Source organism: Centropristis striata, chromosome 9 (genome assembly GCF_030273125.1).
Source record: "Centropristis striata isolate RG_2023a ecotype Rhode Island chromosome 9, C.striata_1.0, whole genome shotgun sequence".
In the NCBI taxonomy this organism is placed as follows: Eukaryota; Metazoa; Chordata; class Actinopteri; order Perciformes; family Serranidae; genus Centropristis; species Centropristis striata.
This window is the reverse complement of record NC_081525.1, coordinates 23,384,837-23,400,290: the sequence shown is the minus strand read 5'-3', so window position 1 is coordinate 23,400,290 and position 15,454 is coordinate 23,384,837. Positions and strand designations below refer to the sequence as shown.

Below are 15,454 nucleotides of genomic sequence, written 5' to 3'. Positions count from 1 at the left end.
CCTCCGCTGCACTCTGTAAGACACTCTAAAGTGAATCATATTCTCGGCAGTGGAGAGAGTACAAGGTGATGCAAATTTAAGGTGAGAAAGCCAACAGGCGAAGAGGAAATAAAGGGGAGAGAACAGTGTATATCCTGACACCTGTTCATCCATTACAAAAACACACACACACACACACACACTTACACTCTCTTTCTCTGTCTATCTCTCTTCTTTTGTCCTGCTCTCATAAATTAGATGGCTTACAAACACAAACAGGGTCAAAATGGGAAAGTGAGCTACCATTTCCAACTCTGTGGATATGTCTGTGGGTGAGCGAGAGGGAGAGGAGTGGAGGGGATTAGGGGACAAACACACTCTGCATGGCCTCCTTACCGGCAGGAACTGTGTCCTTGACCTACTGATGGAGTGATATACTGTATGCAACAAAGAGAGAACAGAGGATGAAGCCTGCGTCTGTCTCACTCACACACACACAAACTAGGGCTGGGACAATATGCTTTCTCCTGATTTGACACTATAACGACACATTTTGTTTTCTTTTTCAACACTAGACTATGGGAAAAAAGTTGAATCATACACTTCTAGAGACTATGAGGCATATTTCCAAAAACACAGTGGTGTAGTGGTTAGCACTCTTGCCTCACAGCAAGAGGGTCACCAATTCGACTCCGGCTCTTCTTTGCATGTTCTCCCTGTGTCAGCATGGGTTCTCTCTGGCTTCCTCCCAAGGTCCAAAAACATGCACTTAGGTTAAATTTGTGACTCCAAATTGCCCGTAGGTGTGAATGAGAGCGATATGTGTGTCAGCCCTGTGATAGTCTGGCGACCTGTCCAGGGTGTATCCGGCCTCTCACCCAATGTCAGCTGGGATCGGCTCCAACCCCCCGCGACTCGAGTAAGGATAATGAATGAAGTAAACTCGAACTGCTGACCTCCTATCCATTGATTTATTTTCGCTGTTCACCATAACATCAACTACACTATTATTTTTACTATTTAAAATGGCGATAAAATAATATTTAAGGATATCTTATATCACAGTAGAGTTGCATGCAGTGCTTTGATTTGTTCAGCCTCTTGTTGCCCCGAACTTGACCCTTCTCTGCGTTTATCAGACAACAAATGGGACAAGAATTAACAAGCTAGTGCACCCCACAGTCCCTCTGCCTCACTCCCCACCGATCAGACTACTTTGCGTGGAGGACAGTGAGCGTAAGCTCCAGAGTTAGCAGCAGTAGCAATTAGAATCCAGACAGCACTGGATTTAACCTGTTAGCATCCAGCGTTCTGGAATCAGAGCCCCGCTGCTGGGGCTTGCACTAGCTGAAACCCAGATGCTACAGTTGCTAAAGGTCTGTGTCCCCAGACTGTCCGCCATTCTCCCCTTTCCCACTTCAGCTTTGTTTTGCTTCAAACTAATATGATGCCACATTAGTCATAGACTCCAAAAACAAAAGGTGTTATTGTTCACATTTATAGAGAAGTAATACGAGCACTGCATTCATACAAGTGATTTTAGTCCTGTACTTTTATGAGCACTGTAAGCTGCATTTCAGTGAAGTAAACCCAAATCTTTGTTTGGTATTTACAAAACCTAGATTTTGATATTTGATGATGATTCAAACAAACAAAATTCCGACCTCTTGAATGCAAATATAATTGATGACATTTTTCCACTCATTCCATTTCCAAGTGGTTGTCAAACAAACTTTGATGGAAAACAGCTTAAGTTGTCAATAATAAATGCATGAATGGAATCAATCAGACTGTGTAAAATGTTGCTGTTTGTGGTTGCTTCGAAACAGACATAAAACATCTAACAGAGGCATGCCGTTATCACACATAATTTAACAATTTGCTACTTATTCATTGGAAATAACAACAATGCATCTCTAATAGATTCAAAAAACACTGTTTTACATATTTGGTCCGAGCCAAGCTTTGTGCGTGACTGTGTGTGTGTGTGTGTGTGTGTGTGTGTGTGTGTGTGTGTGTGTGTGTGTGTGTGTGTGTGTGTGTGAGACAGGTGGCTCAAGCCTTGCACAGCACTGATCACTGGCCTATCGAATGCCTGCCAGGACCAGGAGAGCTTCTTAGAAAACGTGCACGCTCACATATTGAGAACAGACGAGCATAAATACGCAGACTTTGTTTTTTCCTTTCTCTCCTTCTTTCTGTCTCTCTTATGCACAGTCTCAGAGTTTTCACACCCTGAATGTTAGTTTAACACCCTCTCCCTCCACTGGACGAATTTAACAAGTTTGTTTTGAATCCTCTCCTCTTCTGTTCTCAATAATGCTATCTGTTCATCCAGGGTATCTCCCTCCTTTTCTCTCTGCCTCCTTTCCTCTTTCTCCTGTCCTTGTGCCTTCTCCTAAGACTCCTTTCTCCTCCCCATCATTTGTTTCCTCTTGCTTTCCCCTGCGTTTGCTTTTTTTCCATTGCCGGACTAAACACTGGCTGCCTGGTTACATTTTCATGTTACCATCATCTAGGAGGTGACGGGGAACAAAAGGACACAATAAGATGCATGATGTTCTTTCTCTTTTTTTCATAACTTAATGGTTAACAGGGATGTGAAGTTTTCTATCAATAAACATTAATTCAGTCTTTTTTTTTTTTCCCACTTGGATTCAAACCCATATCCAGCCTCGGCCGTCACAGGGTCTCAGGGGTACACTGTGCACGTTTAATGTAGCAGTACACTACAAACACAGGCTCTCAGCTCAGAATTTGTCATTTTTTTCACAGTATTCACCACCTTACAGTGAATCTCTTAGTGCAAATGGTTGGAATGCTATGCAAATAACTGTGAATTTACATATGTGATTGGGCCACTTTTTTGGTTTACCAGCTCATATTATTTTCACCCTGGTGAGATGGAACAACTGTGACACCTACATCAACCAGTGCGAGCTGACTTGAATGACCTCCCTGAATGTACAAGGATCAGATCACCACTAAATTTGACAGTTACCATACACCTGCATGGCACCTGTCATGAAGATGTAGAAACATTTATGAATGTTTTATGAAGTCATAAAGACTCCTAATGACATGTTCATGGTGTTATGTTAGTCTTATGTAAACCTCTTCAAATAAAATGGTACTCAAGGATCTACATGAACTGTTTCCTTACTTGCCAGTGTTCGTAATCTATTTCACTTTTAAGCTACAGGACTAATTAACTTATTTAATTAATAGAAAAACTGTGGTCAGTGGCTATGCTTAGCACCTTTTAGGCCCCATAAATTGGAGCAAAAGATCTGGTACTATATGCAGAAACCTATAAATAATTTGAACCTGAAACATTGTCAATATATTAAGTCCACAGTACACCAAAATATACAAGATTCATCATGCTATGAAATAACTGACATAATGCTTTTTCAGTGGAGCTTGGCCTCAGCATCTCTGCCATTATTCATGACTTTCTGAGTAAATGTTTTGAAGCCTGGAGCTCAATAAAGCATACGGTGACATCCTTATCGGTTACTGGAGTCAGAAAATAAAATTTCAGGAACAAAAATTGGAGAAATGTGGGTCGGAGCAGTGGTGGCACAAGCTAGTCATCATCGTAAGTGTGATCAACTCAGTCAAACAAAACAAAATAGACTTCTCTTTACGCCTTAATAACGCCTCAATAAAACAATATAAAAATCACCAAGACACCCATTAGAGGAAATGAACTAACCTATTTAGACTTAATTTGTTGTGTGGGGGAATTTTTTTTTCTTTATATTTCATCTGGGAAGTTCAGTGTTTTCAATGTCACTTCTATTTTGCCAGAGATAGAAAATATTCAAAGGACAGCACCATTGCTGTCGCTATTTGTCCATTTGACTTATTTTAAGAACATATTTAATCTGATTTTAGAACAGATAAAAGCAGAGGGCTGAGGGAAGCAGGTGGCTTGCCCTAAGACAGGACCGATTCTGCTGGCACCCAGTGTGACCCCACTTCCCTTCCCCATCCACACCCACCCGTCATCGCTTGGCACTGGCCCTGAAGCCACAGGGCTCAGATTGGAGGTCATTCTCCTAACTGAGCCAGCAGTCCCTCCTTACATATCAACAGAATCCTATAGACTTCAAGTCAAAACATGATTAAAGAATACTGTTATTTTTGTTTGCTTGTGGGGTTTGCCACATGAAATAACCATAGACTGTATAAAAGAAGCTGACACAGCCACCATGACATCTTGGTTTATTTTCTACGGTTTTGAAGCCTTGAGTTTTGCATTTTGTTCATTGCTATGTTGGTTTTTGGACCCGGAACTGACCATTTTTGAACAAGAAAGTGGACCTCAGGTATCAATAGCCGACTCCTAGTCTCCTCGAGTCTTAGTACAACTAAATGATGGCATTTGTGGCAACCAATGTGTTTCCATTAACTTCTTTTGAACTGAAAACACACTGAGAAAGGGTCAAAGAGCTATGTGGTCGAGGCTTGTCAATCGAAAGCAAAAGCATGCCCTGCTTCATCTATTTACAAAGAAAAAACATTTTGCTGAACTGAACAATACTTCAAAATAGCAACTAAGACTATAAAGTCATGAAGAAAATATTAACTGAGGTAATAAATCAAGTGAGAAGTAGGACTTCTATTTGCAACCACTGGAGTCGCCCCCTGCTGGTCATTAGAAAGAATACAGGTTTAATGCACTGCATTGGCTTCAATTTCCAGGCCCAGATGTTACTGCTTGAATATAAATTAAAGTGTGTGCAAGTGTTTACACCATGATAGTGAAGTATTTGAGCTGTATTTATCAGCAGTGTACACTTGAAATGTGGTAAATCCTGCCTTTGGGTAAACTAGATAAAACATCCTAAAATGATTATTGTACCTGAGTGTTGAACACTCTATCTATTTACAGCATGTAACAGCACTTACTCCACAGTGTGGCTTTGCATTCATGTCAGAAAACTACACTTTACTGCAGCTCTGCAACTGCAGAGATGTGTGGAGACTGGCAGAGAAGCTCTCAGACGTAAAAGCTAAATGGCCTCTTGTAGTCATTTATACTCATAGGCGCCAGTGAAAGCAAAATGCATATCATCAGGCTGGATATGGGAGGACTAATGTTTTCTTCTGCACTTGCATTACACACTTTTGTTTCATTACTGATTTTAACAATCAAAGAGTCACATTAATGGACTGCAACTAAACTTGCAATTTTTTTTTCTTTTTGCTTGGCCATGTCTGTCAAGCACTTTAATGCTGTTTTTAAAAGGTGCTACATAAATAAAGTTTTTATTATCATTATAATTATAAACACAACTATGAAATGCAGTATATTTAAATCATCACCATCTAAATCAAACCAAGGAGAAATTTATTATTGTCTTATTATTGTAATTTATGAGCCATAAATGACAAAATAACTTATAAGTTAACTGAACGCGAAAACCATGGCAGACCTGCATTAAGTACATAAATGTTTCTGTTCATTGGACTCAATGTCAATGTCATATGAATATCGAATACTTTAAAATGACATACTGTATTGCAAGCTATCAATCAATCAATCAAACTTTATTTATATAGCGCTTTTCATACATATAGAACCATTTTGCATTTTGACAGGTGGACGATTAATAAAGTCATTTTGGGTAAGAAAGGTTCTTTTTTTGTATTCCATAAAGGCTTACAATACTGACATTTGTGCCCCTTTTTATTTTTTCCCCCAACAGGATGACAGATCCCATTGTTCCCTGTGGGTAGAATAAAACTCCTGAAAGTGATTTATGAAAATAAACCCTTGACATGAGGGAGGATGGATGGGTTCATGCTGATAACTCTGACTTTGCCACCAGCATCTTGCAAGAGAAATTGAAATCCATCAGACTGAGACATAAGCAGTATTTACACACCAGTCATCACCTCCTGTAGTTACTGCGTGCCTGTTTGTTCATGGGTGGAACTTGGCATGACTTTCTCTTGTTATTCCTGTTTGACCTCTATCATTTCTGAGGCGTTTGCCCCCACAGAGCTGCCACTACCTGGATTTTATGTTTATAAGGACTTTATTATTAATTTCAATGTGCATCTTTTGTGTAATGATGAGGTGTTGAGGTTTCACTTCATCTCATTTGATTTGTGGAAGAAAAGCACTGAACTCCAGTTGTCTGTGTTTGCTGCTGCTAAACGAACATAAAAGATCCAGAAATCTAGTAAACAGGGAAACCAGCAGGATCCTGAACAGGGTCAAACGCCCCTCCACCTGCTCTGTCTCACACTACCCACACACAACAATGACCTTCCTCTCAAATAAGTGCAGTTACAATGACGATTTTTCAGTAGTTTTATATTGACTTACTATACTATACTATATATATATATATATATATATATATATATATATATATATATATATATATATATATATATATATATATATGATATTGTTTAAGTCTCCCTCTACACACAAAAGTATGTAAAAATACTATTATTAATATTGTATTTAACATGGTTACTCTTCACCATCGCCTCGGCATTAGAGGTCACAGCTCATCTCAAGTCGATTTCATCATCTCACCTTCATAAAGTCACCTACATCATGCCTTAATTCCTCCTAATAAATAGACTATTAACTGTTTTGCATGCCCTGGTTTTACCAACAGTAGTCAGTCAAGCAGGTGTGTTTTTTTTTACGCCTGCAGCACAAACATCTGCAAAACTTTGAGGTGACTAATGCTCCAGTAAACAGCTAAATCTCAACAACGTGTGCACGCTGGCTAGTAAGTGACGAAGGTGCTGAAGGCTGCCCACTGTCAGAAGAGGCAGATTTCATGAACATCTGCTACTGACACACACACACAAACACACAAGCACAGAAACACACACAGCATGTAAAGCGAGAGGAGGAGGTGGGTGGGAGGAGAAAAGCTCAGGCACATGCTGCTTTGTGACATTTACATGTATTTGTGTTTACCTGTACATATGCAAACACAATTGTGCAAACACACACATGCATACACACTAACCAGTGCCTAGTGTTCAAAGAACATATAAACATGTGCACATGCACAACTTGCAGAAGTTTTGTGTGTTTCTGAGAAACTCTGAATAATTCAGGAACTTAGCAGAAGTCCTTGGAAGCTAACCTCTTCCCCGTGCACACAGACACACAACCCACATTTATTTTACCCTCCAGTGCATCTCTCAAATATGCTTTTACACTATGTGCTTGGATTTGAATAAACATTATTGCTTGTCCTTTTGCAAATTCCAACTAGAGTCCTAGAGGGGGCACAGGGGTTTCAACTCTCACTAATCCTACTTCCAATTTGTTTCATTTTTCATATGAGAAACCGGTGATAATGTGTAGGAATGAGTTGTAATTCCATGAATTCCAATTCCAAGCTTAATTGGAATCATATTTTCATTTCAAACCGTTTAGCTCCGATGAATGCCAGTTTTCACCAGTTAAAATGTTTAAATGTTGTTTCTTTTGTGGTTTTGAGGCAGCCTAAAGAATGTGTTGTCACTTGAGTTAGCGATTGAGCTGAAGACAAGAAAAACAAATCTGGAGTTGAGGAGTTAAAAAAGTTGTGAAAGTGAGTTGTAAATAATGATTTGAAATAAATGCCTCTGCTTGCCAAACATTAATGGCGGCTCCTAGAGGAACCAGCGCTAACGCTAGTGTTAGTACAAAAAAAGTAGCCATAACTGCATGTATTACTAAAATAGGTGCAATAACAACCACTGGAAACGAATGGGAGCATGTAGAGCCAACAGAACTGTTGAGCTCATGTGATAGGATGGTCTTACTATCACTATGTAACACCACAGTACAATGAACACTAGAAACTTGGTGATCGTGTCTCGATTTAGTATAATCTCTAAATTCAGCTTTCATGCACATCAGTATCAGTATTTTAATCTTATCAAATTAGTGGTTCTAAATTAGGACCTTTAGAATTAGAGCAGGTAGCTCATGAAATATAACATGTGAATGATTAGTATGCTACACATGTAACTCTAATGCGTGAGAGGCATATATGAACATGAATTAAACTGCCACTGAAAACTGCAGTGTTTCTGCCTTCTCAGCCAAAAAAAACTGATCACACTTCTTAATTGAATCTTTGAGTTTCTAGAAATTAATGACGAGTTACTTGAAAATGTGGAAAACCTAAAAATGAATAAGTTCAGTTTGTGATAAATTTGTTCAGTTTGTGATAAATTAAAAAGATTTTTCATTCAGTAAAATGTTACTTAAAGCATTTTAGCAAACTATTGATTTGACAAAATGCTGTAGGATGAGCATCATTAATGGCTCCTATTTGAAGATAGCACAAACATTTTCCCCACTAAATGCCTCTCTCTGCCTTCCCCTCAACAACCTCTTTCTTTTCTCTTCCCTTTATGCTCTTCTTTCATTCCTCACTTCTTTCCTCTCCTCTCAACCAACTCTGCCCAATTCCCATCTCTCCTTTCTCATTCCTCTCTTCCGTCCGTTGTTCCCATCCCCCCACTTCTCTCTGACATGAAGACTGTCAGCGGGGCCATATATTTGACACAGTGCACCATGGACTCTACACACACGCACATATATCCAATCTACGATATAGTGTTCACTAATGGGCCAGAGGGTATGAGGGGAATGGAAGATGGAGTCTGCTGGGTGTTGTTGAGTCCATCAGACAGGGTTATATATACAGTGACGAGGACTTTCCTACAACATAAATCCATAACCTTATGAAAGATACCGTAATGTCAACACCAGCTCTATAATTATCACTGGATTCCTGTACAGGATCAAGCAACTTCCCAGAGCCCCGTGTGGTTTTCAAACAGTTTTTTTAGTCCGACCGAATGCTGGAAAATCAAGAATATTTAATTTGCAGCTTTATAAAACCAAGAAAAGCAGTCAGCCTTGCATTTGAAGCTAGAACGAGAAAATGTTTCACATATTTGTGTAGGAAAAGAAACGTTATTATCAATATGTTAGTTTCTTCCTGTCAATCACATAATCAACTAATCTTTTACAGGGCAGGTCCATCATTTTGAGGGTTTTCTGAGGTTTTTATATCGTATGTTTAAGCATCAAAAAGCTATTTCCCCAAGCCCTCCCAAAATGTTTTTCCACATGACTTGATGTAGGTTTCTGCATGATGATGTTAGCTGGTTAGCATAAGCAGCTGACAGATGACGCACTAAATTTGTGCCAGAATTACCATCATTAGCAAGAAATTGCAGCAAAGCTGAGTGATGCTGATTTTATGAATATTAGCCCATCTCTTCAAGGGTTACTTTAAACCGATATTTATACTATATTTATAATATTTTCGGCCCTTAACCTTGCCGTTAGATTGTCCTTTCTGATGGGGAACTGAAGCAGTTATATCATTCTCTTCAAAACCACCAGACTCCTTTGACATAAACAGTAATTTTGCACCGCAGAAAACAGGAGTTCACAGCAGCTTGGCTTCATGCCGATACTCTGGTCCGCTTCAATAAACTGGGAGTTTGCCAACAGCCATCTAAATTACTATGAATTAGCACCTTCAACATGACTTCAAAAAATCAGAAATTAGTAACATTATCTAGTAGCTTTCTGTGGAAACCAACGTCACTACTTTTTGATAACGGCTGAGTGGGCGTTTATATTTGAAAAAAGAATGCAGATGTATTCAGCCTTTAAGCTCTGATGCAGATATATAGTCATCAGCTCAGGATGTAGATCCTGTGATGATACATTTTCTCAGCAAATCTTCAACTCTTCAAACAGGAATGACTGCAGCAATTGTAACATTTTTAACCACAAAACACCTTTAAAAATGTTAACTATCCACACCAATGTTTTATTCTGATGGTTGATATACATTTCAGTGCTGTGATGTGTGTAAAAAGCTTTTTGTAAATCATTCATTTCTGACAAGCTGCCGGATGACTAATTCATCTTCAAATATACTGTTCACTACCAGTCAGTTACTCCTAGCATGTGATGTCAAAGAGTCTGAACTACTCCTTTAAATGGACAAATTTGTGTGGCGCGTTCAGTAGGGCGGGCTTCATGCAGCTCTGCTCAGGCTCACACTCAATCTGACACATGAATAATGTGGAAAATACAGAGAGAGAGAGAGAGAGAGAGAGACAGAGAGACAGAGAGAGAGAGAGAAAGAGAGATAGAGAGAGAGAGAGGAAAAGTCACTTGGATCAGGTGAAGCAACAGAAGTGGAATATCTCTCTCTCTCTCTCTCTCTCTCTCTCTCTCTCTCCTGTTTCTTGTTTCTCACAAACACCATGCAGTTGCACTCTTTCACACTCCCTCTCCCTACATTTCTCCCTAAAACACACACACAGAGACACAGAGACACACACACCAGGCAGAGTGCTGGATCTCCTTGGCAGTGTGCCTCTTTCTAAGAATGTTTGGTGCTACAACCCTGAAGGAATACACCGTCAGCTCCTACGACACTCTGCCTCATGAAAGCTTGCATGCTGACTGAAGTAATGAATGACACTTAGGAGTAGGAGAAACCATAAAGGTCTATAGGTTATAAACAATGAAGCCATTCTGTGGTGTTTGACAAAAAACATGCATACATGCATGTAAACTAGATATAAAAGAAAAACCGACTGATCTGCTATAGAGGAATCTAACTATGGCAAACAACGTGTTAAGTCAGATATGACGAAACATAATCAGAGCTGAAAAAGTTTTAACTCTTGTTTACATTGTTTAAAACAATTGATATGGGTGAGGACTTTAACTAACAATGTTGATTGGGATTGCATTATGTATGCTTTATACTAAAATTCATGCAGCAAGAAGTTTCGAGAAGGAAAAAGCAGAATGACAACAGATGCTACCTGACAATGGCAAAAACATATGTGCATATCAATGCTCTGCTCCATGCAGAGAAATATTCAATAAAGTAGTGGTGATAAACTAAAATGCCAAGCACCCACATCAACAAAAAGCAATCCTGCTTTTTGACTTGACCAATTTAATTTAACTCGCTTGTTCTCGATGTAAGAACAGGTGCATGGATAAGTTACAGCGATGGGTAAATCTGTACGACAGAGACAAGGGACTTTATCTGCAGAATGTACTCTTGTTATAAGGAAAGCAGCAGACACAATCATTAACCGACGAAACATATTGTTTTTGGAGTACAGGGACTATTCAGATAATCAGAAAACATTAGTAATGGTTTAAGTTTTGTTAGCAAATATAACAAAGGTTGTAAGTACAACAGTAAATTTAGCAATGAGAGCTGTTATTATAAATATGGCCAAGCGATTATTGAATGTCATGTCAGATTAGTTGGACATCCCTTTCCTTGCATTAATGAGGCACAACAAAAAGTGACATGGTGTTTAACATATGACAAACCGGCTGTTATTTATTTTGGAAAACAAATAACAGCCTGTTTGCCAGGAGCCACAGTCAATTAAACAACTATTCAAACTAAGTTTATTTATCTATAATTTCTTATAAAGATGAGGGTTTTGTTTATTGTATGAGATTTAAAAAATGGCCTAACATGGGGTCACTTTGATCAGTGTAGAGCATCAGACACCGGGTCTCTATCTTCACCAAACAATAACCAACGCATATTCTAAAAGTGCGACAGTCAGTGCAAACTAAACTATTGCGCACAATGCGTCTCTTTATGCGTAAAAACTAAAAACTGAGTGAGCCACGCTACTTTTTTTTAGTTTTGGCAAACTAACGCGTACCTGGTTAGTGGTGTCGGGCGGCAGGTTCTTAATGAGGATTTTCCTCCTGTTGCTCAGCTCCTGGCGAGTTTTGGCCAGCCTCCTCTCGATCTCCTCCGGCTCCAGGTCCGGCAGGTCGCGGAGGCAAATCTCCGAGTCGGGGGGCTGCGCTGCCGCTGCCGCCGCCGCCTCCTCGTCTTCCGGCTGCCGGCTCTCGGGGCTGTCCATCTCCGGGGAAAGTGCGCTCTCCCCGGCTAGAGAAGAGTGAACGCTCGGCGGCTGGATGGATGAGGCTGCCGCCATCTTGGGTAGCTGAGTGAAAAGTGTGAGGGAAGTGAGAGAGAGAGAGAGAGAGAGAGAGAGAGAGAGAGAGAGAGCAGGTGGGAGGTGTGTCTGTTAGAAAGAGAAAAAGAGCGAGTGAAAGGTAAAACATCCCGAGTAAAATGCAGAGAAAGGGCCTTTTGAAAGACTAAAGACAACTCCTTTATTCCTAAACGTATGCATTATTACTTAAAGCAAATATTCATTTTATTTTAACTTTTATGTATTTGTATAGTCGCTTATATAGCCATCTCTAAACTTGTGAAACCCTTTGGTCTGGTTCGTTGAATGATGCGCAGCGAAACTGCAACTAGCTGGATTTTATTCCATTACATGCGTTATTTATTTGCAAAACTGAGCATGATGCAGTAGCGAATATGTGAAACTACTTGTTTAAATGGGCAGTTTGCAGCTCGCACGGTTTCTAGCACGGCATGCTGCTGCACCTCGTGGACTCCTGGCGACCCCAACTGTCTGCTGAACGTATAGAAGCCAATTAAGATCCTCAATATCCACAGCAGACCATCACATGTACTGTAGTTTGTTAAGTGGGTGTAGCTTTAGTGTGGTCAACTACACTGCATGCTGCTTGTTTGTTTTAGGGTGGTTTTTTTGTTGCATGACATCAATGTTATTTGATTTGAGTGAGTAGATCATCATCCACATGTTGAGTCAGCCGAGTGTTTGATGCTCTGTAAACTGTGTACAGTTCATTGCAGACGGCAGTGAGCTGGTAAATATATGCACAAGCTTAAGCACAAAAGAAACTCAGTTCTTATTTTTGCTCTGCAGCCCAATTAACACATTTATCTATTTTTTGGTCAAAGACAGAGAGAGGAAGGCATTCATTGGAGAGTATCTCTAAACCACCATTGCCTTCCCGTTCCCCATGTGCATAATGTGGCCATGAATGGCTGCGTGCCTTCCCTCCTTTCTACCCAAGTCATCCAGTGAATGCCAAACTAGCAGCCAACCGAGCCTGCAAGCCTGCCCACCGTGGGTGGAAAGCTGCTCCTGGCAAACACAAAGGGAACAGAGCTCCCTGCCGAGTCCTCACAATGCCGATGTAGCTTCCGCAGGCTGTATGAGTCGCTGACAGACACACACTCCGTAAACTAACGCTCATAAGATGCATTCACACTCATGTAGGCCCACAAAACATGACAGCAATCGCACACATCAACCCACTAAAGGAAATATTTAGAGCGTGATTATGCAGAGACCTGTAAGAGACAGTGAAATCAACCTCCATCATCCAACCTCCATGTTCTCTCTCTTGCCATCTGTGTGAAGCGTTTCTTGGCAGATCCAAGTCCAGACAATCACAGTTGTCAGTGGGTGAAAATGATCTCACTCTGCCAAGTGGCTGAACCAGTGTAACTGACACACTACGAGTGTATATGGACCGTTTGGATGAACACTTCAATCAAGCTTACGCTCAGTCCACTCCAGAGCGGAGAGGCCAAGGAAAAGGGCATTTTATGTCGTTTCAAACAGATGAACAGCATTTTTTTCCACTGTGAAAGATTCAAGAATCTAGTAGAAGTCCAAGTCACATGCCCTGCTGCAAATTAAAAGCTTACAAGGACATACTTTACCTCCAAAATGCAACAATGCCAGCTTTAAGAGGATTTCAGGATGCAGTGCAAATAAATGTGATTACTTGATGAAATGGACGATTGAGCTCTAACCATGAGTTGATTCATCAATTACGTTATCAACAGAAAATAAATCTTTCACTATTTTGATTGTAGGTTCATTTTAGTCATTTTTCAAGCAAAAACACCAGACATTCTCTGTTAAAGACTTGCTGCTCTACTGAGTCAGATAGCCAATAAAATCTTGCTGTTGGTGTGTCAAAACAACATGTGAGGTAACCCTGCCTCCGAACAAATATGTTTGAAAAGAAAAGCATTTCTTACAGTCGGGATATGGTCCTAGTTTTTAACGTGTTTTACATTGTGAAATTATTGCAGTTTGGTAAGATTTAGGCAAAAAAACTACATGTTTCAGGCTTAGAAAAATAGTATGTATGTTTGTCACATCACAAACTTGAGTTACACTCAAGTAATTAAAATAAGTCAACGTTGACTTTTGGTTTCACATGAACAGTGGTCTCCTGGCTGAGAGTTCAGTGTTTGTTTGACCCGTCCATTCACTCCAACCTCTTCTGGATGTATAATTGTAGGCTTTGAATAGAAACATCTTAGTGCTTTGTTAAAAAACAAATATATTCGGGGAGAAAATATCATTCAAAATATATTTGGCAATGTAGTTTTGTTGTTAGAAAAGCAAAATCCTCTTAGGGTCACGGAAAAAACAGTGGGCACCATTTTACAGGAAAAACTCAGGGCTTAACTTGGCTCCTGTTACATGAGGCTACATGGGCACACAGGGGCTGGCTCTTTCCTGTTAAGACTCTGTCATCTCCTCATAGCATTACATGAAATACAAATCCCACACTCATGTCCTCTTGCAAATTAAAATGTGAGAAATGCTCCTGACCAGCATTCATTCCATGAATATGCAAGAGATGTTTTTATATCCAATTAATGCAATCAGCTGAAACGACCTTTTTACACGTTCAGAAGGCATTCATGAGAAGTCAGTTTATGATCCAACTGCAGCTCATACAATAGTCTGTGCCTGCTGACAGATTGGGGGACATGAATCATTGAGCAGTGGTTCTCTGAAAAGACAGCAAGGACTTGCCTGTCACTTGCACAGGCTGATTTTGGCGATGCATGAATCACTCCACTAAGTGCTAAACAACGTTTCCATGAGAGAACAATTAATTTGTTCTCTCAGTCCCACTGGCAAAACGCATGCCATATTACACTTACAGACACACTCTGACACGCATACACGCACATGCATTAACTAATGTCGGCCTACAGTGCAGGTGTGCATTCTCTGGATATTTTAAAAGCGTTGTACCTATGTGCAAGTTAAACCCCACAATAATGCTTCACAAACCAAGGGAGAAAGAGATGTTAGTCCTTCTCTATGTAAAAACACAAGAGCCTTTCTGGTGTTTCAGTGTGTCAGCCAGTGATTCACAGCCTTTTGGAGTGGGTGGGAGTAGAGAGGAGAAGAAGAAAGCGGGAAAACGTTCGCTGCTGCTCGCTGGGACTGAGAGTGTGAGTGCGTGGGTAGGCAGAGTGGCTGAACGGGCAAAGCAGGCACCTGGGATGAGCTCAGTAGGCGTGAGGATGGGAGACGAGGGGGGGTTGAACCCTAAATGGCAAAGTGGTTCAATGCGTGTGGGAGTTGACGGTGAGTACATACGTGTTTGCATTTCCTGTATGATTATGGATATCTCACTCTGCAATCCTAGACTGTAGACTCTCCCTGCATTTTTGAGCTGCTGCTGTGTTCTCATAAATGATCACAGATTCAGTCCGGTGCTGTGGCTTTGTTTCTTTTAAGCATGGAGGAGATTAAGGGACATGTGACC

At 40.3% G+C, this 15,454-nt stretch overlaps 1 protein-coding gene across 1 annotated transcript in view; it reads right to left on the bottom strand.

The window, feature by feature from the left end:
- The window catches only part of raver2 (ribonucleoprotein, PTB-binding 2), a gene marked incomplete at its 5' end in the record, with an annotated part of 88,146 nt that extends 76,149 nt beyond the window's left edge, over positions 1-11,997 (bottom strand). The window contains one exon of the mRNA XM_059341429.1: positions 11,698-11,997. Coding sequence (XP_059197412.1) covers positions 11,698-11,997 — 300 coding nt within the window. The remainder of the gene's footprint in view (positions 1-11,697) is intronic.
- Between the last annotated feature and the right edge of the window lie 3,457 nt (positions 11,998-15,454).